The following is a 22,185-nucleotide window of genomic DNA, read 5'->3' on the forward strand; positions in this document are numbered from 1 at the left end:
GTGCTACTGTATATTATAACGAAGCACAAAGATGACATTTTTGACTTATTTTTCAAAAGGTAGAAAAACACCATGGATACAAGAGAGGGGTTTGAAATGGATGTTTACTAAAAGCCCATCAGAGGCAGTGCCAGGCTGGTGGGTGTCTGAGAACGTTGTATTAGCTGTGCTTGAGCAGCTCTCTTGCTCTGCCCCCCCCCCCCCCCCCACCCCCCTGCACTGTCGATGACAGCTCATTAAACTCTGCTCACAGACGGCCCAAATGAGAGGGCCTCTCCTCTACAACATCACACAGTCACACTCTCTGAAATAATGACTCACAAATCTGACCCCCCCAAAAAATACAAAACTGGAAAGAAAACTGTATTTCTCTTAGGGGCTTTAAAAACAAAACAAAACTGTCAGATGAAGAAAAGAAACAACTATAGACATCCCCTTTCTACCATTAATATCAGCCAGCAGTTGATGACAGGACATCACCACCTCAATACAGTGATTTTCTTTGACATACAAGGTTAATGACAATAACTGACTACTCGTCACCTTTGAGTAGTGGGTGAGAGTTCTGCCTGAAGCTTTAGAGGGTGACAAGGAAATGGGAAACACATATCGGCCACCTCTGTTGAGGTGTCGGCTGGACATAATGTGAAAGTAATATACTCTACGGACGTGTGAAATGGGTTTGATTAATCCAATTAAATTGGCCTTATCAACTCAGGCAACTGAAGTGAATGTACTGGTGTAAGAGCCAAAGAGACTCCCAACACACACACACACTGATTCTAGTTGATCTACTATGAAGTGCCCTCTCCACATGTACAGATATACACTCACTGAGCACTTTATTAGGGACACCTGTACACCTTCTCATGGTGGAGGTGGTGTAATGGTGTGGGGAATGTTTTCTTGGCACACTTTGGGCCCGTTAATACCAATCAATCATCGCTTGAATGCCACAGCCTATTGGAGTATTGTTGCTGACCATGCGCATGACTGGCCTTCCCAGTTGGATCTGAATCCAATAGAACACCTTTAGGATGTGTGCACCTGAAACATCTGCAGGAATCGTGTGATGCAATCATGTCATCATGGACCAGAATCTCAAAGGAATGTTTCCAACATCTTGTGGAATCAATGCCACGAAGAATCGAGGCTGTTTTGAGAGCAAAGGGAGGCCCCTACCCAGTATTAGTACAGTGTTCCTAATAAAGTGTTAAGTGAATGTATATTATCTCTCAATCGCTGTAAACAACTGAAATATAACAATCCACAACATCAATCCTTGGCGAGGAAACATACTGGACAAGAAAATGTTCCAGAATAAACATCACACTTACCGAGAACTCATTGTCAGGGTCCTTCTCCCCCTTCCTCACTGGCCTGGAATACTGGAATTTATGGACTTCATTTATGGTGTAAAAGCTGGAGGGGAGGAGTGGGAGGGGGACACGAGTGGGGAGGTAAATTAAAACTGTTATGGGCAATCTGCAGGTTGATTCAAAGGTTGATTGTGTTGCTTCAGGTCAAATACAGGACTCACTGGATCCACCAAGAGCAATAGCATTTACACCCATCACTTTAAGACTAGATGTCCGGTGTAGAAATGGGAGTCATATACGTCGAAATTTCATTCATGTTAAGGTCAAAGGCGTCTCCCGGCAGCAATTCTCTGAAGCAGATGTATAAGGAGGCTGCTGTGCATATGACAGAAGCGTATTACTGGCAGGAATGAACCCACCATCCCAGGTTAATAGACTTTTCACACCGGCAGAATGATACTGCTAGGATGCTGTGTTATGGGCAGTGGGCCCAGCGGTCTGAGATGATGATGCACGCGTGCGCGCGCACAACCATACACACACGTATCATACACATACATCCACACACATACTCACTCATTCTCTCTCTCACACACACACACACGTATCATACACATACATCCACACACATACTCACTCATTCTCTCTCACACACACACACGTATCATACACATACATCCACACACATACTCACTCATTCTCTCTCACACACACACACGTACATCCCCACACATACTCACTCTCACTCACACACACACGCACGCACGCACACACGCACGCACGCACAAAAATCTCGGAAATGAGTCTGCTTTGATAGAAGAATAATAATGTCACAACCAGACTACGACAGAACATTTCCTTTTCCCTTTTTTTCCAGACAACACACCATCTGGTTTGACCAGGCTGAGTTTGACTTTATTAGCAAATCGACATGAATAAAATATCAAATGAATCGGTGGTGTTTCAAAGCCCGGGCCCCCTTTTTTTTTTTTTTTTTTTTTTACGGGTGTAGATGTGGGAAGATTTTCAGATGCAGTGGCGTTTGAACATTTTGCCATTGTAATGTGCTGCTGATGAAAAATACCCAGTCTGTTTGCGTTGCTGGCAGAGCAACAGAGCGTGCAACCTTGTGAGCTTTATCCACAAGGACAGGCCTCGTTGGAATAGACCTCACTTGGCACTCCAGCCCAGCCCTTTGTTTTGTTTTTTTGTTGCACCCAAATCTGATTCCTCGATGCTCAGTCACAGTTTTTTATTCTAATGAAGGCGTAGTAGAGGTCTTCTGCCCAAATGAACTGCAGAACATTGCTCTGCCGTGGGGCAAAAGGGGAGGGGAGGGGAGGGGAGGGGAGAGGAGAGGAGGGGGGGGGGGAGTGTGATTGGTTTGGAGCCTCCCCAGTATGTCATCCAATAAAGAGATGCATAAAGCAGCTTTTAAAGTAACACTGCCACCCCCAAACCACACCATTAACAACCCACTAGCTGCTGGGCTAAAGATGATGTGATGGTCTGATCTGAGCCTGCTGGAGTGGCCGTTTAGACGCTGGAGAGAGTGGTGGAGCCAGAGGGAGAGAGAGAGAGAGAGGAAGAAAGAGAGGGAGGGTGGTGAGAGAGAGATAGACGGGGGGATGGAGAAAGAGAGAGAGAGAGAGAGAGAGAGATGAAGAGCGAGGGAGGGTGGTGAGAGAGGCAGAGAGCAAAACAGAGAGAGAGAGAGAGAGAGAGAGAGTCAACAGTTGGGCCGGGCCGTTCCTCTATCAGCTTAAACACAGGCCCCTCTAATCCTGCCCATTTAACAGAGTTACATATTCAAATCAAACGGCCACGGGCAAACACATGTATTGTGGGCTGTTGGGATCAATGCAGGGCGACATGACAGAGAGGCCGCAGGGCCTGTGTGTGGGCTCCCTCTTATTTACCCAAGGTATCTTTCTACCCTTTGGAAATATTCCTGAGCAAATAGGCAGCTTTAATTAACTAGTCAGTGTTGCGTCGGATCTCATCTTCCTGACTTATCAAGAGTGCGTTTGCACAGCTGAGTGAGGGGGGGGGGGGGTGTGGCGTGGAGCGTGCGGGCAGCTCGGTGTTTGTTGGGGGGGGGGGGGGCGGGGGGGGGCTAGGCGCTGCTACATGGATGTTTACTCTCAGGCAGAGCTACTTGCCGAGGCAGTAATGATGATACAGGTGCAGGCTGGTGTGACTGTGGCTCCCAGAGTTAATAACAGCGGGGGTACACAGGAAGGTCAACCGCTGTTTGCACTCGCAAGCATTTACATTACGATTTATTGACCTACTCCTTCTCCTCCTCCTCCTCCTCCTCCTCTCTCCCCCCCCCCCCCCACCCTCCCGATGGACTCTCTAGCTAGCCTGCTACGTTCTAGCTCTGTTGGCTCTCCCACCCATTCTACACGGTGTAGCAGCGGAACCCGGCAAAGTCATTTGGGGTCGTTGGGAGTCGGGCACAGACAAATTCTGGCACGCAAAGTCATCATAATGTGCGATGAAGTCGTCTCTCGATGCAAATGCCGACGATGATGAAAAAGTTTGATTTCATCGAGAAGTAACCTCCTTTAATATTGTATGCAAACCAGACCTGAATGTATCATGTATCTTCATCTCACCAACCCATACATAATGAACACGCTCCACAATAAAATAGTCTAAAGTCAAAAAAGTAAGGAATGCGGCTTACCTCACAATCTGTTCGGAGACGTGCTTGTTCTGAAACTTGGGTGGGAGTTCGAGCATCGGCTTCACCGTGAAACACTGGATGTCTTTTTCAGAAACATTAAGGAACTTTTCTAATATTGAACGCATGCCAAAGCTGACAAGAGTTCCGTGAACCCAACAGAAAAGGTTCTGAAGAAAAACACAAAAAACTGTAAAACTCCTGACTCGTGGTTAGTGTGGGTTTGGTGTTGTGAATGTGTGAGTTGCAGTAGAGGGTGGTGGAGATAGAAGGGGGACAGGCTCATTGTAATGCATGGAATACACGTGACACCATCCCTCACTCCATTCCATGCATTACAATCAGCCCGTCTTTCGATTTCTGCCTCTACCAGCCTTCCCTGGGGTATGTGTGTGTGTGTGTGTGTGTGTGTGTGTGTGTGTGTGTGTGTGTGTGTGTGGTGTATAGGTATGTGTGTGTGAGGTGTGTGTATGCGTGTGTGTGAGGTGTGTGTAACGGAGGTGGTTTCTGGTAAGGATACACTGCCCGGTGGAGTTCTTGATGTCCTCGCTGGGCGGGGTGGTGGTCTTCATCTTCTCAGCGTTGGGGAACTGGGTCAGGAGCCGGGCCTCAAAGTCCTCTCTGCGCTCATACTCCTTCCCTCTGTAGATGAACATCTTGTTCTGGAAGAAAGCAAAGGGTACGGTGAAACCTTGAAAACACACACACACACACGCACACGCACACTCGCTGATACAGACGCACACACACACACACACACACACACAGACAGACAGACAGACAGACAGACAGACAGACAGACAGACAGACACACAGACACACGCGCACACACACACACACACACACACACACACACACACACACACACACACTTATGCAGTATAATCAGAGAGCACATATTGGTACATCGGATCCAGTGGCTGAAGTTGCTGCTTACAGACTGTGTCGGTGACATTGCACGGGGAAAACGGGACCAGGGGGACAATCAAGAAAATGTGCCACTTACAGTCAAGCAACTGGAGAACCACATCAATTCTGCTTGCCAAAAGATCAGGCGAGGCATTCAGGTGGGGTTTACAATCCATTATCATAATCCTGCATATCAAAGAGCTTGGATGAGTGTGACGGGAGGCTCTTGGGTGTCTCCTGGTACAATACTATTAGCCTGCTGGAGCCGGGGTCGAGGCAGGCTCACAGGGGAAGGGGCTAGTGTGGTTTTTTTGTTTTTTTGTGTGAATTGGCTTATTGAAATGCTCTCCAAAGCGGGGTCCTAACTATAGAGTACACCTGCCTGCTGGGACTAACGCTATGGGAGAGGAGGGGTCCTACAAAACGGCAGCGGAGGTACTACAGCGCCGACGCCTGAGCCATGACAATCAACACTCCACACACACACGTATCATACACATACATCCACACACACACGTATCATACACATACATCCACACTCATACTCACTCTCTCACACACACACACACACACACACACACACACACACACACACACACACGTATCATACACATACATCCACACACATACTCACTAACTCTCTCTCTCTCTCTCTCTCTCTCACACACACACACACACACGTATCATACACATACATCCACACACATACTCACTAACTCTCTCTCTCTCTCTCACACACACACACGTATCATACACATACATCCCCACACATACTCTCTCTCTCTCTCTCTCACACACACACACACACACGTATCATACACATACGTATCATACACATACATCCACACACATACTCTCTCTCACTCACACACACACATATCATACACATACATCCACACACATACTCTCTCTCACTCACACACACACACACGCACAACACTTCATCAGCGGCACGACGGCCGTGAACGAGGCACTCGCCACACCGTCCACGGCACTCAGTTCAGCGCAGCTTGAACCGCTAGCCGTCCGCGAGGACCGCCACATAGGAAGGCACTTAGGAGTCATCACAGGGAGGTCAGGTCAGCATTGTCTGAGACCATATGAACTTTCATCACTTCTGGACGGTGACTGAGCGGTGTTGACAGTAGATGTAGATGGTGTACTGTAGATGGACATGGTGTACTGTAGATGGACATGCGGTCGAGCGAAGTTTTCAGTGTTTGACTGTTTGCGAAACTTAGTCAGTGGATGACATGAACAGTGCCTCCAGTGTTTTTCCTCAAATGAATAAGGAACTTTTACGGTTCCAGACACACACACACACACACACACTTGTTTGTATTTATTTGAGGAAAAACACTGGAGGCACCTGTTCATGGTATCACACACACACACACAGACACACATTCTGTCAAAGCACTCACGGGTATGCACATGCCCCACACGCACACCACCAACCAAACGGACACTGCGCAGGTGCACACACACACATACACACACACACACACACACACACAGACACAGACACAGACACATACACACACACACACACACACACACACCTCAATCTCTCAAACTAATTAAATATATTGTAGCCCTGAAATATGCTTCAGGCGGTTTACAAATCTGCTTTGAGTGATAACGGGACAAAAGCGCATTGATTCCCACAACGTCATCCATTCTGATGAGAGGCAGAATAAGCCAAACGTGCTCGACACAAATAAGCGGCTGCAATTTTCAATATCGTATTCATATTGTAAGCAGGGTTTTTTCTTTTCTTCTCTGAACAGTGCCGCATGTACACTGAATAACAACTGAGCTGAATAAACGCTCTACAGCACCATATTGCTATTCTATACCACATGAGACCTCAAACAACTCTTTTCACACTGTAGCGTTTAGCATTCTAGTCGTGCGTGTGCAATCTCAATGTCAGGATTTCTCATTCTCATTACCCCCAGACCCAGACTGCACCATTCTGACAAAGGAAATCACTGTCACGAAGAGAAGAATCCAAAACAGAAATGGTCCTTCTCAATACTTTGATGGCCAATAGAATCAGTCTTTTCACTAAATGGAAATGTAGCTACTGAAACCCAGAACCAAACGTTGTGATTTCAATGAAAAAAATATCAAGAACGACAAGAAATGAAGGGATTTCCTAAGGCACGCTCTTTGGGCTGAAGCCGGGGGGGTAGGGGAAGTGTTTTAGTTCAAGGGCTACTACTGTAAATGGAATCAAGATATTTGATTACAAGCTGGAAGTGCAGATAGAAAAGCCTACAGGCCAGCAATATCCTTGAAGGCTTGGTTCAATATATGAAGAGATATGTACCCATGCCATTTTAATCAGTATCTCCACTTCATCATGTGAACTTATCAATTAAACCATGGAACGAGGTTAATTTGTTCTTTAAAAGGGCAATCTGCGCATTGACACATACATTTCTGGACTTTTAAATGAATGATATAGCCATTGATTCTTGGAGAATACAACTTAAATGCCCCATGAGCTTAGTTCAACTGTCTTACCCCATCAGAACCTCAAATATAAGCTTGTTTCTCAGCTTCAAAACATGGTTAAAAATATAATTTGTGATCTCATGGATGGTCAATCCTTGTATCCATCGCTCTGTGTATGTATTTGAGAGTGGTTCCATTTCTCCAGCCCCATCCCTCAGCTGTTTACCCAAAAAGTGGCACCTTTAAACCGACAACAGAGTCAGTTTGGGTCATGGAGTTATTAAGGATGTGAAAAGACTTATATATTTATGGTAGAGCACACACAGTGTAACCTGAAAATGTACGAGATGAGAAAGTATTTTCATTTTTTATATCCCACTAGGTAAATTTAGAAACTTACCTAGAACATGACAGCTCATATTTGAAATTGTTGCAATGTGGTAAGACTACATTTTCAGCCAACTTTTGGAAAGCCTTTTTGGAAAGCCTCATAATCCTTTGAGCTGAGCAACCACAACAAACACAACACTGCAGGTTTAGGGGAACATGAGGCACAGTTAAAGATAGAGTGAAAGATAGGGGGGTGGTGGTGGTGGGGGGGGGGTTATACATACAAATCATGGTTTTAAATCCAAATAACTATCGATAAGAAACACCTCATTCCACTGAGTCTGCAGATTGTGAACATATGTTAAGATTGTGACATCAGCAAATATCGTAATGCCTAACCACATTAGCAACTAATACATCATAAGTAGGTAAATTAAGCACCATTGCATAAAATCAATTATTGGGTGTGTGTGTAGTGGGGGGGGGGGGGGTGACAAAGTCCTTTTATCAGAGCTATTGATTTTCTCATATAATTGAGTATTCCCAGAGGCAGGGAAGATAGCGAAACACAAATAGCAATATGAATAAAAAAAAAACCCAAAAAACCCCCACTGCTAACAGCATTTATCTTAATTAGCAGGCCACAGATGAATACTTCCCCAAGCCACTCATGCAGAGAGCTGAGCATTGATACATAATTATGTAATGCATCAAGAGTGGATACAATCTAAGAGCCCAGATAACTTCTCACACACGCTCATCCAATAAGACAATTAGAGGGCCAAAGGCTAGCAGTGCATTACAGCTTTATTATGTACCGCGTGTATTTACTGGCCATCATTAATAACCAAAACGCCTGTGCTTTGTGCAACAGGGTCAACCATTCTAGACCGCTGCAGCAGCAATCAGTGTGGAATAAGCCTCTTGTTGAGATCATGTTGTTGTGGTGCTATTAGGACAAGAGCTCTTTATCTGCCTCAGAATTAATGTTCCATAGTCGAGTCATTTCAGGGGAAGAACGTGTTCCCGCTGTAACTGCGGGGTTTTGGACCCATCCACGAGCTGATCTGTAATAAACTGCCAGGCTCATATTAATAACCACCAGTTTGCATCTTGCTGCTTTGGATATGAGAAGTCATTATTTCTGCCCTTCAGTATGCAGGGGTAGAGAGAACTTTGGAACAAGAGAATGACAAGTTCTAGACCTGATACACACAGATAGATAGAGAGAGAGAGAGAGAGAGAGAGAGAGAGAGCAAAGAATCCTCCATCTCTACCCAATAGATCAACCCCTCTTCTGTGCAGCACAGTGCAGGTCCAGGCCCCTCCGTAATGTCCAATAACAGTATAGGCAGACCACACACACAGAGAGAAGTGGTCAAAAAAAAGAAGAAAAAAAAAAGAGCCTTCCCTCCCTGATACACCATGTCCTTGTAACAATGCCGGTCAAATGGCTGAGTAATGGAATAAACGGGAGAAAGAGAGAGAGAGATATATAGAGAGAGAGAGAGAGAGAGAAGTCTGTATACGGGATTCAGTCTTCAAAGGCCCTTTTTTTAAACAGCCAGCTAGATTAAGGGAGTACACCGCTGCCATATCTGTAATGGAGTTCCTGCCCCCGCGAGACGAGATGGGTTAGAGGGGCAAGCGGGAAAATGTAAGAGCAGACAAAAGAAGAAGCATCTTCTTCACAGCCCAAACGGAATGATCAGAAGAGTCCTGGTTCTTGAAAAAAAAAAAAAAAAAAAGGCCACTTTCAGATCTTATTCTATGAGGACTGGGACATTTTGGGAGGACGACGGCGTGATAAACAACCGGCAATGGCATTCCCACGGGAGGGCCGAGGCCTCGATACATGAAATAAACCGCAGAAAAAAAAAAAGCGAAAAGGGAATACATTGAAAAGCGGCCAAGTCATTCCGCATTCACTGCGCCCTTGAGTTTTCTTCTGTGCTCGGAAAAGAAACCAGATAACCTAAAACCAGGCCATTAGTGGCATAGTGGCACCCCCCCCACCACCACCACCCCCACCCCCACCCACACACACACGCGCAACAACCCCAGCATCCATCCCGTTCCATTCAAATGGAGATTGATACGGTGAGTCTCAGCGCTGAATACAAAAAATGAAACTAAAAGCCGTTTCAATTAGGGAGAGTAGAGCACAGTGCCTCTACTTCCATACCTCCCACACGTACACCTACGGTACGTGGAGACAGCAAGTGGACAGAAACAGCTGTTTTAACAAGCCTCATTTGCGGAGAACGGCTGTGAGAGGCTGAGAGAGCACGTCCCTACTCCTAAATGCCCTTGGGGGTTCCCATCAGAGGCTTGATGTGTGATTACACATTTCTCTTTTTACACTCAAAATATTCCCATCTCCGCTCTCTCCGTCTCCTTCTCAGCCAAAACCACTCTCACTCCCTCAGTGAGGGCGGATTTCCAGCCAGCAACCAAAAGTGCTGCTCTCCAGTTCAGACTCAAATGGCTGCTTGAGATTCACAGTTTGTTTTTCTGTGAGAAACTGCAAAAAAAAAAAAAAAAAACAACCCAAACCTGAAGCTCAACCGGAGGGGTTGTTATAAAGCATTTCCCATAGTGGCTCCTTAAGCTGTCGGACAGAGAGAAAGAAAGAGAGAGAGAGAGAGAGAGAGAGAGAGAGGTGAGGGGTACATGCATGTATTGACTGGCTGAGGCGGGGGGGGGGGGGGGGGACTCCACTAGCTTTGGTAAATGTATTGATTGGCTGGGCCTGGTTTGTGTATGCATGCTTCTCTCCTGCTCTGAACAGATGGTGTCGGACCCATGCGCAAGAGAGCAGCTACTTGCTACCTACCCTGAGGAAGGAGGGGAAACCCAGTCCATAGTAGCCAACGGCAAAGTAATCTGGCTTGGGCCGGATAACCTTGACGATGTTTTCGTAGAACTGGGCCTGCTTCCGCTGCAGGAGGAGGAGAGAATCAACAGTCAATTACAGTCACACACTGTACAGTAACACAGAAACACAATCAAAGTGTATGCACACAGGAGAAAGCTTCAAACACTCAGGTACAGTACACAGACAGTCAGACTTACTGTGTGCGTTCACGCGCCCGCACGCGCGCAGACACACACGATGGCACGCATGAACGCATGCGCACGCGCGCAGACACACACGCTTCATTTCACTTACCAAGGACGCGCTCAGCTGCTCAAAGTCAAACATTTCGTTCTCGTACTGCTCTGCCAGCTCCTTCCCCAGAATGATGGCCTCCTCCCACATCTGCTCACAACAACAACACACACACACACACACACACACACACACACACACACACACACACACACACACACACACAAGAACATGTCAGGAAATGATAGAGATACACAGTGAGTTAGTAACAGAGACGTTAGCTCAGTTTCAAGACAAGGTACAGGTGCGTGGATGATAAGTCAGGCTACAGCATCTCACACGAGACCTCCACTCAATCCTGACTCTCTCCTCTTCTCCTCTCCTCAGCAAACTGCTAAATCCTCAGTGCTATGGAGCCCATTTCTCTTCGAATCACTACTTACTGGGCATGCATACTGTAGGCTTCAAGAGTCTGTGTCAATATCGTTCGCCTCTCTCTGATCAAACGAGAAAATATAAACCAGAGTTCACAATGGTGAATATACTTAGCACTGCATTTACCCAATTAATAACTGTCTAATAACTGTCTGCTCAGAGCAGAGGAGTAGCAGAGAGAGGAGACACTAAGTGGCTCTCTGAGCAGTCCAACAGGCCGGGGCTGGGCAGTATCCAGGCAGGCAGGCGCGCGCTCAGAGGACCCAGCCACCAGGGAGAAGATAGAAGGAGAGGAGACGAGACGAGGCATCCGGCCATCTGGGCCCGTCCGAAACACTCTCAACTGTTCCCTTCCTCTACTGGCTGGGGGGGGGGGGTTGATGTGCCTTTTTACTGTGCGTCCACATGGAGGAGGGAGTGTATGTGCTCCCTTAATATCCCCCCCCCCTCCCATATCTCTCCTTCCCTCTCTCAGACAGTTGGCTGCTTCCCACTGTGAGGCCTCCCAGTCATGTTAACTGAAAATGGGCTGAAGAACCAACGCAGGCTGTCATTATCTTAAACCCCCACAACAGAAGCCCGGCCCGAGGACAGTCTCAGAGGACGGGGCTCCAGTCACAGAGAAGCCTCCCAGACCGCTAAGCTAACAGGCTAATCTGCTCTGCTCTCTACAGTAAAGATCCAGCTAGCATACTGGAAGCACCCAGTGAGTGGCTGGGTTCCCTGCTGCTGGGACGTATTTCTAAAGATTGAGTCATCCCTGAATGCCCAGCCCCCTCCTATTGAACATGGTGGCATCATGCCCTACCCCTCCTATTGAACATGGTGGCATCATGCCCTACCCCTCCTAATGAACATGGTGGCATTGTGCCCTACCACTCCTATTGAACATGGTGGCATTGTGTCCTACCCCTCCTATTGAACATGGTGGCATCATGCCCTACCCCTCCTATTGAACATGGTGGCATTGTGCCCTACCACTCCTATTGAAGATGGTGGCATTGTGTCCTACCCCTCCTATTGAACATGGTGGCATCATGCCCTACCCCTCCTATTGAATTGGTGGCATCATGTCATACCCCTCCTATTGAACATGGTGGCATCATGTCCTACCCCTCCTATTGAACATGGTGGCATCGTGTTCTACCACCCTCCTATTCAATGTGGTGGCATCGAGCAGGGTGGTGAGGTGTCCCCTGGCTCATGCAGAGGTGTCAGGGAGGTAGAGAACACAGAGAGGAGAGGGGAGGAGAGGAGAGGAGAGGAGAGGAGAGGAGAGGGGAGTGGAGTGGAGTGGAGTGGAGAGGAGAGGAGAGGAGCTGGAGCTGGAGCTCGGTGGAATCCAGTGACAAAGAAACCGAGCAAGGCTTTTCAGACAAAAGGAGACCGCAGAGCATTTTTTTTATCACCGCTCTGACATGAAGCCCCATCAGCCCATTCATGACGCCCCTCAGATCATTTACATTCCCCTGGCCTGTACAAGGTGGAACATAAAAACTGCGGCTCAGCAAGCCCGTTCTCTTGCCAGCAGAGGATTAGAAACAAGCCGATCGGGATCCGGAAAACCCTCTGCTCCTGCTGTAACGTGCCTGTTGTGAGTTTGACTGATCTTATCGGCTGATAAGCGAGCAAGGTATGGAGCCAATGTTCCGAAACATTCGATAAGGCCACGTTCCTGACCTCCCCCACCCTCCTCCCCCGCACCCCCTCACCCTCCTCCCTGACTCTCTTACCTTGCCCTTGTCGAAGTAATTGATAATCTCCTGGTAGAGCTGGTCCTTCAGCTGCCCTTGTGTGGACGCCTGGTAGCCGTCCCTCTGGGTGAGGTGGGCGGCGCAGGCCTCTTCAGACCACTGCAGGGACAAGCATGAGAGACAGTTTCACCACTAAGACACGACAACACCACAGAATATAGAGACCTGGGGGGGGGGGCCCTCCCCTGACCAGGGGGTACTCTATGGGACCTGTGTACACCATCGATCATGAAGATTGAAGACCGACATGGGTAGGCTGATGGCAATGCTAACGGTAGGCGAGCAAAGACACAGGCATCAATAAACACACACTGACACAGCACGGTACATTCACGCACGCACGCACTCCTCTGCTTAATATTTACAGTTTGAACAGCACAACAATGATCTAAAGCCAGTGCTTTGGCAACACTTCCATGAAGTGGAGCAGGTAAGGGGTGGGGGAGGGGGTGGGGGGGGGGGGGGAAGAAGAGAGGCATTATTTATGCGAATACTAACAAGAACACCTCCGATACTATTGATTTATGCAGCGACGCCATTTATCCATTACATATTCTGCTTGATTCTGTAAACAACAGGATGATGAAGGGCAACACACGAAAAAAAAAGAAAGAAAAAAAAAGAAAAGAACAACCGGAGGAAGATTAAAGGCGTTTTCTTTTCTGCTGACCCTACAGTCCAGCCTGTCGCTTTTCTCCTCTATGCTGAGAATAATGAGCGCTCTTGAGTGGCTGTGACAAGCCTGGCAGGGAGACAGGCGCTCCCATTGGCTCTCCCCATCTCCAGGCTCCATAAGCCCTACTCTGAGGGCCTTTCACAACTGATTCATTATCATGGGAGCGTAATTGACATTCCGCGTTGTTGTGGAAGCAGAGGAGAGCAACGTCTCTCGGGGAAATCAGATCAGGTGAGAATGAGAGGTCCGCATTTGAATAGCGAGGCCGTTAGCGTTCACGCTCGCCGCCATTATTTACATTCGCTGCGCCAAGGGAGGGGGAAAGTAATGGCTCGGCAGTTTTTTTTTTTCTCCCTGTGGCATAGGGATAGAGGGATGCGGGGGGGAGAGAGACCCGGGCTGCCTGTGGATCCTATTACAATTGGGACAAGCAGCACCCGTACGGTTAAAAGACCCAATCCATTTCCATTGTCACTGTCACCCGGGAGCCATTGTCAATACAGGCCAAAGCGCTGAGACATCATTAACCAATGTACATGATGCTGGAAATTCACTATCGTTTACTGGAAGTACTCTGGAGGAGTACAGTAGGACTTATAGTTCTCCGAGGACATATTTTGACTGTCTATAAAATAATGAATGCCCTGACACTAAATCATGCGGGCATTTTTCATGGCCAAGTCCTCTCACTGTCTCTGCGCATTGCAAGTACAAAAGAGTACAAAAGAAAGATAGAGCTTTCTACGACGACATGACACAGCTTATTGGAGAAGAAAGGCTTGAACCTCCAAGCTTTGGTTGGAAAAAAAATCTATCTAATTTAACAGTATAATGGTCTGTCTCTCTCTCTCTCTCCCTCTCTCTCTCTTTCTCTCTCTCAACATGGTGCAGCATTCGGGAATGCCACAGTTGTTTTGCGATGGCTGGAATAAAATATATATAAATAAATAATAATAAAAAAAAATAAAAAAAATAATGACAACAATAATTCCTGCAAATGCTATCTGCTCGGTGTGGAGAATGTAATGCTGTTACAGTCTGCTATCCCTGTAGGGACAGGCACAAAGGGCCAGAGCAGTCTGCTATTTATCAGAAGAGAAGATATGGGCTCCACCATTGGATACAAGGCAGAGAGAAACACCTTATTCCCCCCCTCCTCCCACGACACGTAATTCCTTGTATGCCGTAGCAAGATAGGGAATAACCACCCCAGGTCTTGTAGCAAAAACCTTTTTTATAGGAGTGGCACATTTCTGATAGCACCATAACCAGACTTTTATCAGTTATATAGCAAGCCTACACCTACGGGGGTTGATACCTGACGCTTTCAGATTCATATTCTTATTGTAAACATATTCTATTAGTCAACTGCTATACTGCAGCGAGGTTGCTACGGGAACATCTCAACATGAAGGATCATAACACAAGGGTGGTAAATCTTCACGTCTTTGCTTAAACAGTATTCTATCTAATTGGAGAACCAATCGATGTCAAGTATAGTATTCATATGAAAAGTAGATTCAGTATAAAGAATAGGTGTATGTTAGGTGTTGTATGTCAGGTGACGTTCTAGTGGCTCTTGGCCATGCTTTACACTTCTGCCTATGCTCCTTTAAGGTGAATTAGATGGTAGAAACTATTTGCATGCCGTGGTCCGTACAAGGTGAAAAAAGCAGCTGCTCAGCAACTCTATCCCCTCATCAGCCATCTCCTGCCGGAGGAGGATTAAAACAGTTTGGACGTATTGCTCCTTCCAGATCCTTCCCAGAACACATTGAAATTCATAGATACACCTCTGGTAACTGCAAGGTTGAGAGTCATCTACATGATAACAGCTTACAGTAGATTTGCCCTCCACAATCTTGCTGGGACCGAAATACTACCATTCAACAGACGAATAAACAGAATAAAATGTTTTTACTGAATATGATAATGTGTGGGTAAGGGGCACGTGCATCTGGGTTCGTGTGTGTTCGTGTGTGTGTGTGTGTGTGTGTGTTTGTGTCTGTCTGTGTGTGTGTGTGTGTGTGTGTGTGTACCTTGAGCAGTTTGGCATGCAGCAGCAGAGTGTAGGCAGCCTCAGTGTAGTTGTCACACTCCTTGTGGAGGTCACAGAGCTTGTACAGGTACCTAGAAGCAGAAATGATTTAGAATTTACACCTTGGTGGGCTTCCAAATGTGGACAAAAGAGAGAGAGAGAAAGAGAGAGAGAGAGAGAGAGAGAGAGAGAGAGGAAGAGAGAGAAAGTGAACTGTAAAAGACAAGATACATCTTGACATTTCTCTTATACTTCTAACAATGCTTTTACAGATGGAAATGTGATTGAACAAAAATTACAGAAAAGATCAAATGGAAGATGTGGGAAAGAGCTGTGGAATAAAGGAGTCAAACATGTTGGATGTCACCACTGACAATTGCCATCTAGCACTGGCGATAGAACATTTTTAAATCATATTTTGGAACAATGTTACTCACTGGCAGGCAAAGTAGCGCCGATACCTGGCCATGACAAAGGAACTGAACACAATAGAAATGATAAGATGTTCTAATGGAGAGAGAGAGACGTGTCTTACCTGATGTACATCTCCTCTCTCTCTATCTCCTTGTAAAAGTTCTGAAGAAGAAGAAGAAGAAGAAGAAGAAGATCATTTAATGAAATCGTTAGTTGCCAGTATGTTCATTGCCAGGCTTGACCTTGTGCAGTCCATATGCTTAATAGGAAAAAGAAACTCTTGATCTACAAGTGGTTCGCAATTCTTTCTATAAATGAATCTGAAAAACCCCCCAAGAAGGCTACATACAATAAGTACAGCGGAATAAACCGAACATGAAAATAAAGAAATAGAACCAACATGAATGATCCTCGTGAACAGTTGACAAAATATGAACAAATGGTTATTCAAGCGACTCCCCTCTCAGCTGCAAGAGGGAATCGACGAACAAATCAACTGAAATATATATATATATATCTTTTTTAAAAAGCGGTTCCATTGGAATGATTTGTTTTATATACGTTAAAAGTCAATGCTCCAATTTCGCTTCAACAGTCAATAACGCTACAACTGGGAAGTCGACTGGCAGGCGCAATAAGACAAGTTAGCTGAGATTAGAATCAAGTGTTGGAAGGCGCCAGACAACTGTCCGGGCTGGAGCAAGACGTTACAGATTACCAGGAGCCCTCCCCGCCCGCCACAGAGGCCGCCGCCACCGCCGCTGAGTGAATATGACTCAGACAAAAATATTGAGGTGGAATTATAATAATCACATAGACTGGGACAGGCACTTTCACCAGCTTATTTCTAAGGCTCTGTCTGCAGCTGGTGGGGGGGAATATTGACATTTCACAGCTCCGAGATGAAATGTCACTCTCCCAGGGTAAGGGCGTTAAACTATTCCGTGATAACGGGGTTCATAAAAGGCACGGAACCGGGACTCTCTATTGTTACATTTTACACGAGAATGTCAATGTTATCGCGAGCGCCTTATTGAAATCAATGTCACGTCATACATACAATGCATGCCTCAACGATCCAATTCACTGCAGTTGTCACTGTTGTTGAAGGCTATTCAGTCATTCCAATGCGGCTGTGCAGGGTAAGCAATATTGAACGTATGTCTGTTGATAGCACTATTGGACCTGTTTGTGTATTGAAGCATTTTTGTTTCTATTTGTGCTGATGGCATTATTGTTTGTGTTTGTGCTGAAGGCATTATTGGACCTGTGTGTGCAGATGAAGGGGATGTGGTGGGTCTCACCAGCACGTTGACGGTGCAGCTCATGCGGTTCTCCTTGTTCTCGTCGTGCATGATGGTCCTGTAGTCCAGCAGCCGCTCCAGGAGCCGTACCACCAGGGTCACAAAGTTCTCCCCAGACTTGGCCAGGTACTTGTGCTTTCTGCAGTGCTCCAGTAGGCTGTGTGTGTGTGTGTGTGTGTGTGTGTGTGTGTGTGTGTGTGTGTGTGTGTGTGTGTGTGTGTGTGTGTGTGTGTGTGTGTGTGTGTGTGTGTGTGTGTGTGTGTGTGTGTGTGTGTGTGTGTGTGTGTGTAGGGGGGGGGGGGGGGGGCAGGTCATGTGGTAGAACAAGTGTGAGAGAGGATTTGCGGTGTTCAAAACACTCATTTTTGGAAAACAATCGTACAGCAATGAGCTTGCAGAGAATTTAAAGCTCATGTGTGTTTGACGAGAATCTGTTAAGTGGCACGTTCTCTGCATGAGAACATGCAGCTGCTTAGATCAAGTCGTAGACTCGTCAAACAGTGTTACAATAACACTGGTACACCCAAACAATTCTTCCCTATTTGGATAACAGAACACAGATCTTTTCACACCCTTCCCGCTAAGTTGCACTCAACTGTGCCGGCTGTAAAATAACAAACAAAAATCAAAGTGGCTGCTACGTTGTTGTCAGGTGGTGAGAAGTGTCATCATTAGCATACTTTGATTATATTGAGGAGTGCCACGTTGCAATTAGCATTATCTAACTTGTCAGGGTTCTGGCATAATCCTGCCCAGTAATCAGCACTTACATTTTCTGAAAGAGAACTTTGTACTGCTCGTCTCCTCGGCCCCCCTCCACCTCGTGATCCAGCTTGGTGATGATCTCGTTCTCAAACTGCAATTACACAGAGCAGGCGTAAATAATCAGTGTGGCTAATTTTTCAATTCATTAGCGCCGTCTCCCTCTCTCTATCTCTCTCTCTCTCTCTCTCTCTCTCTCTTCCTCTCCCCCCTCCCTCCCTCTCCCTGTGCTTCATCGTTTGGTTGAGGGGATCTGTGCTCCTCGCTTAATCAGCCCTCGCTCAGCCTCGCTGACTGTGAGCTCATATTAATCTGTTCATTATCACACGCTAACCTCTCTTTATCTGGATGGAATTGGCCATGTGTGAGCAGAGGGGAAGGGCATGTCAAAGAGCACTTCCGCTTTTTTGCAAGCCCACCCCCTCCCCCTCCCCCTCTCCCTCTCCCTCTCCCTTCTTCCCCTACAGAAGCTCGGAGGAGTAGCAAGCTAGCAGTGTGCGCAGTGTTCTACTCGACCAGCCATCGACAGTGATGCATGGGCCTAATATCGGCAGTATTTGTATATGGCAGCTGCATAAAAATCAGTTTTATTGTTCTGAAACAAGCCAATTTGCACTGTCTGCTAGATGTGTGGGTCTGTCAGCGGGCGAGGGGAGGGGAGGGGAGGCGAGGAAGAGGCGTGATGTAATGCTACCCTCTGCTAAAGCTGTGGATTTACACAGCGCATAGAAAACCCCTGTAAAGATATGCCTCGCTTTTAAAAAAGGGGGTCAAGTCGCAATGAAATTGATCATATTTCACCGTGGGGAATAAGAAGGGGCTGCATTCGCCACCAATGAGCCACGCTCCGACTGTCTTGACACGTCGAGTCCATCACCAGGGCTCCCTTTTTCGCTCCCGCTTTAACAGACTGCTACAGACACTATTGTCAGTGCAAATCTGGCTCGGGAGAGAGCCACAGGCCGGGCAGATGTTTTAAACAAGACCTTCAAGGGGAATCACTGCTAGAGGAAGCTCATCCCCACAGAGTGCTGAGTGTGGCTGGTTTAGAATGAGATACCAACAAAAGGAGTTTGAGTCACTAGGAGAGGTGGCTTAGAGGTCATATGACACAGCAACAGCTGTAACCAATCGGATGGCACCATGCAAAGAGGGGCTCAGTGTTGTCGCATGGAATCAGACCACAGTACCGTAAGTTCCTGTTCCTTGATAAAAACAACAACATCAACAGAACAGAATACTTGTGTTACAGTTCCAAAAAAAAACTACTCTATAATCTCCATCTAGGCAGTGTACGAAGCAGAGCTCGAGTGTGACGGACCCGTTGGAAGCTGCAGGTGAAGTGGAACTCGCACTGCATCATGTCAAAGAAGATGGGGATGGTGGCCTTGCGCAGCTCGATCTCTGGGACCAGGGTCATCTCCAGGATGGGCCCCACCATCTCTGGGATGAACTTGATCTTGTGAGGACCTGCGAATGAAGTGGAGAGGAACACATTGAAGAATGAATCGCCTGAACTAATAATAAGCACCCTTTTTAAGTGAGAAATTAAAGATTGTGTTTCAATGTCCATAGAATACCACTTAGAATGCATGACCAATACATTGCTTCATTCTACACAGTATGCTATTGTGCTGTAGGTTTTATGTTCAATTGTGATGATCTATCTATACCCACGGAAATGTTTCTATCAAACAGCCCTGAGTAGTAGTATGTGTAAGAGTACACAGGTGTTTCAATCTGGCTCCCCTGTTCTTGACTGAGTTCCTTTATTTTTCCTGGTTCATCAGCAGTTCCTTGACATTTTATCAGGTGGGTAATTTCCAGCAGAGCGCCTCAGGTACAAACTCACACTGCCTAATGAAAACACTGGTGATCGAATCAATCTAATCTCATGGTACTGTTCGAGTGTTAATTAAGGGAGTCAGGCGAGGGGGGGGGGGGGGGGGGGGGGGGTGGAGGGAGGGAGGGGAGGGGAGGAGACATTGAGATGAAGAGCTAGCTAGGGTGCACAGACACATTCTCACACCTCCACTCCCCTTTGCTGCTTCACTTGTATGGTTCCCAACACAACAACATCCAGGCAATTAACACCTAACCCTAACTCTGTAATGTTAGCAGCCCTCCCCCCCCCCCCCCCCCCCACACACACACACACACACACTTTTTTTTGTTGTTTCAGAGTGAGAATACCCAGATGGCTGATGATCAAAAATACATTGTGAAAATAACACATTTCAAAAATGATTAAAGGCTAATTAAAAATATCTGATACTTGTAATATCTGACCGTGGTATTAGTTGGAGAATATAGGAAAAGAGAACGTAGGTGAATTACCGAGATTATACCACATGTCCCTGATTTCAAAGCCAATCTGTCTTCTCATGTCCTGGTACCTGAAACACAAAAACATCATAGTACATGTGTCAACGATTTGTACTTCAAATGCTAGTCAGTCCAAAAGTGGTTTACTTTGGTGGGGGGATGGTTCAGAAACTGCCTTAACTGTAGAACCGGAGATCTAAAAAAGTGTTTGGAGAAAAAACTGCAAATAACATCAAAAAAACATCCGGTGGCTTTACCAGGAATCATCACGTCACGATATTCTACAAAAAACTAAGTACAGGAAGTTGGGGGACCGCACATTGTCTGGAGAGAGGACTATTTCAATCACAAAAAAAGCATTGTCGTGCTATGTGGGGATTATGATGACGATGTGGAGGTTTTATAGACCAATCCTGTGGAGATGAGGCCGGTGGGAGAACTCCCATTCCACCTCTTTGTCTAGGTTTGGGGGATTAGTTGATGAGCTCCCAAAAGTCCCGGTCATGAACTAATCTCCACAAAGCAGAGCACACGCACACACGCGCGCACACACACACACACACGCGCACACACACACACACGCGCGTGCACACACATGCATGCACACACACACACACACACACACCCCAAACTGAGTGGTCTGGAGCCTTCTACACCACCTGTCACACTGCCACCCTGAGAGAGGGGATGATGAGGGGAAGAGAGAGAGAGAGAGAGAGAGAGAGAGAGACAGAGAGAGAGAGATAGAGAGAGAGAGTGGGAGGGAGGGAGTGGGTGAGAGGAGAGACAGGTTAGTGAATAGAGGGTGGCAGGGTTAAAGTGAGGACACTAAGTGAGAGAGACACGGGCCGAGTGAAAGTAAGGAGACACAAGCTTCGCTTCTTTCATAACAGCGGCCGGTCAGAGAGAAAACGTTTACAAGGGAAAACAATATGGCGGCCATTAAATGCAGTCCACTGCCCATCCTTGGCTCGGCTACAGTACCGTAACTGGTGATGAGTCAGCGGTCATGAAGAAACGGAGATGGCAGGAGGATAAGTCATTTAACAGTCCTGGGAGATAGCTGGCCTTCTGACTGATGGACAGGACACACTGACACACACTGTTTGTCCCTCTCTGGAGGCTGACTGATGGGATCAGGTTGGGGGAGGTACAGCTCTTCTGTGTGACATTGGGGAGGAGTGAGGGAGACAAACAGGTTGGGAAGAGTGAGGGAGAAGGGAGGGAGGGAGATGGGGAGGCAGGCTGGGGAGGAGTGAGAGAGGGAGGGAGGTGGGGAGGCAGGCTGGGGAGGAGTGAGAGAGGGAGGGAGGTGGGGAGGCTGGTTGAAGTGGGGAGGAGTGAAGGAGGAGTTGGGGAGGAGGGAGGTAGGGAAGAGTGGGGAGGGGATGAGTGGAGGAGGGAGGTGTGAAGGAGGGGGGTGGGGAGGAGTGAAGGAAGGAGTTGGGGAGGAGGGAGGTGGGGAGGCGTGAAGGAGGGAGGTGGGGAGGAACGGGGGAGGAGTGAAGGAGGGAGGAGGGAAGAAAGGGGGGAGTGAAGGAGGGAGGTTGGGGAGGAGTGGAGGTGGGGAGAAAGGGGGAGGAGAGAAGGAGGGAGGTGAGGAGGAGTGAAGAAGGGAGGAGTGAAGGAGGGAGGAGTGAAGGGAGGGAGGACTA

At 47.1% G+C, this 22,185-nt stretch overlaps 1 protein-coding gene across 3 annotated transcripts in view; it reads right to left on the minus strand.

Annotated features, from left to right (window-relative positions):
- dock1 (dedicator of cytokinesis 1) overlaps positions 1 to 22,185 on the minus strand; it is a 162,811-nt gene that overhangs the window by 17,759 nt on the left and 122,867 nt on the right. For all 3 annotated transcript variants that reach the window (XM_083687166.1, XM_083687165.1, XM_083687164.1), the window contains 12 exons: positions 20,543 to 20,601; positions 19,527 to 19,675; positions 18,214 to 18,299; positions 17,444 to 17,600; positions 16,261 to 16,301; positions 15,727 to 15,817; positions 12,991 to 13,110; positions 10,883 to 10,972; positions 10,547 to 10,651; positions 4,529 to 4,670; positions 4,012 to 4,093; positions 1,338 to 1,422 (listed from right to left, as the gene is read on the minus strand). In XM_083687166.1, the coding sequence (XP_083543292.1) occupies positions 1,338 to 1,422; positions 4,012 to 4,093; positions 4,529 to 4,670; positions 10,547 to 10,651; positions 10,883 to 10,972; positions 12,991 to 13,110; positions 15,727 to 15,817; positions 16,261 to 16,301; positions 17,444 to 17,600; positions 18,214 to 18,299; positions 19,527 to 19,675; positions 20,543 to 20,601 (1,207 nt within the window). The remainder of the gene's footprint in view (positions 1 to 1,337; positions 1,423 to 4,011; positions 4,094 to 4,528; positions 4,671 to 10,546; positions 10,652 to 10,882; positions 10,973 to 12,990; positions 13,111 to 15,726; positions 15,818 to 16,260; positions 16,302 to 17,443; positions 17,601 to 18,213; positions 18,300 to 19,526; positions 19,676 to 20,542; positions 20,602 to 22,185) is intronic.

This window comes from Argentina silus (genome assembly GCF_951799395.1).
Source record: "Argentina silus genome assembly, chromosome: 16".
NCBI classification, from domain to species: Eukaryota; Metazoa; Chordata; class Actinopteri; order Argentiniformes; family Argentinidae; genus Argentina; species Argentina silus.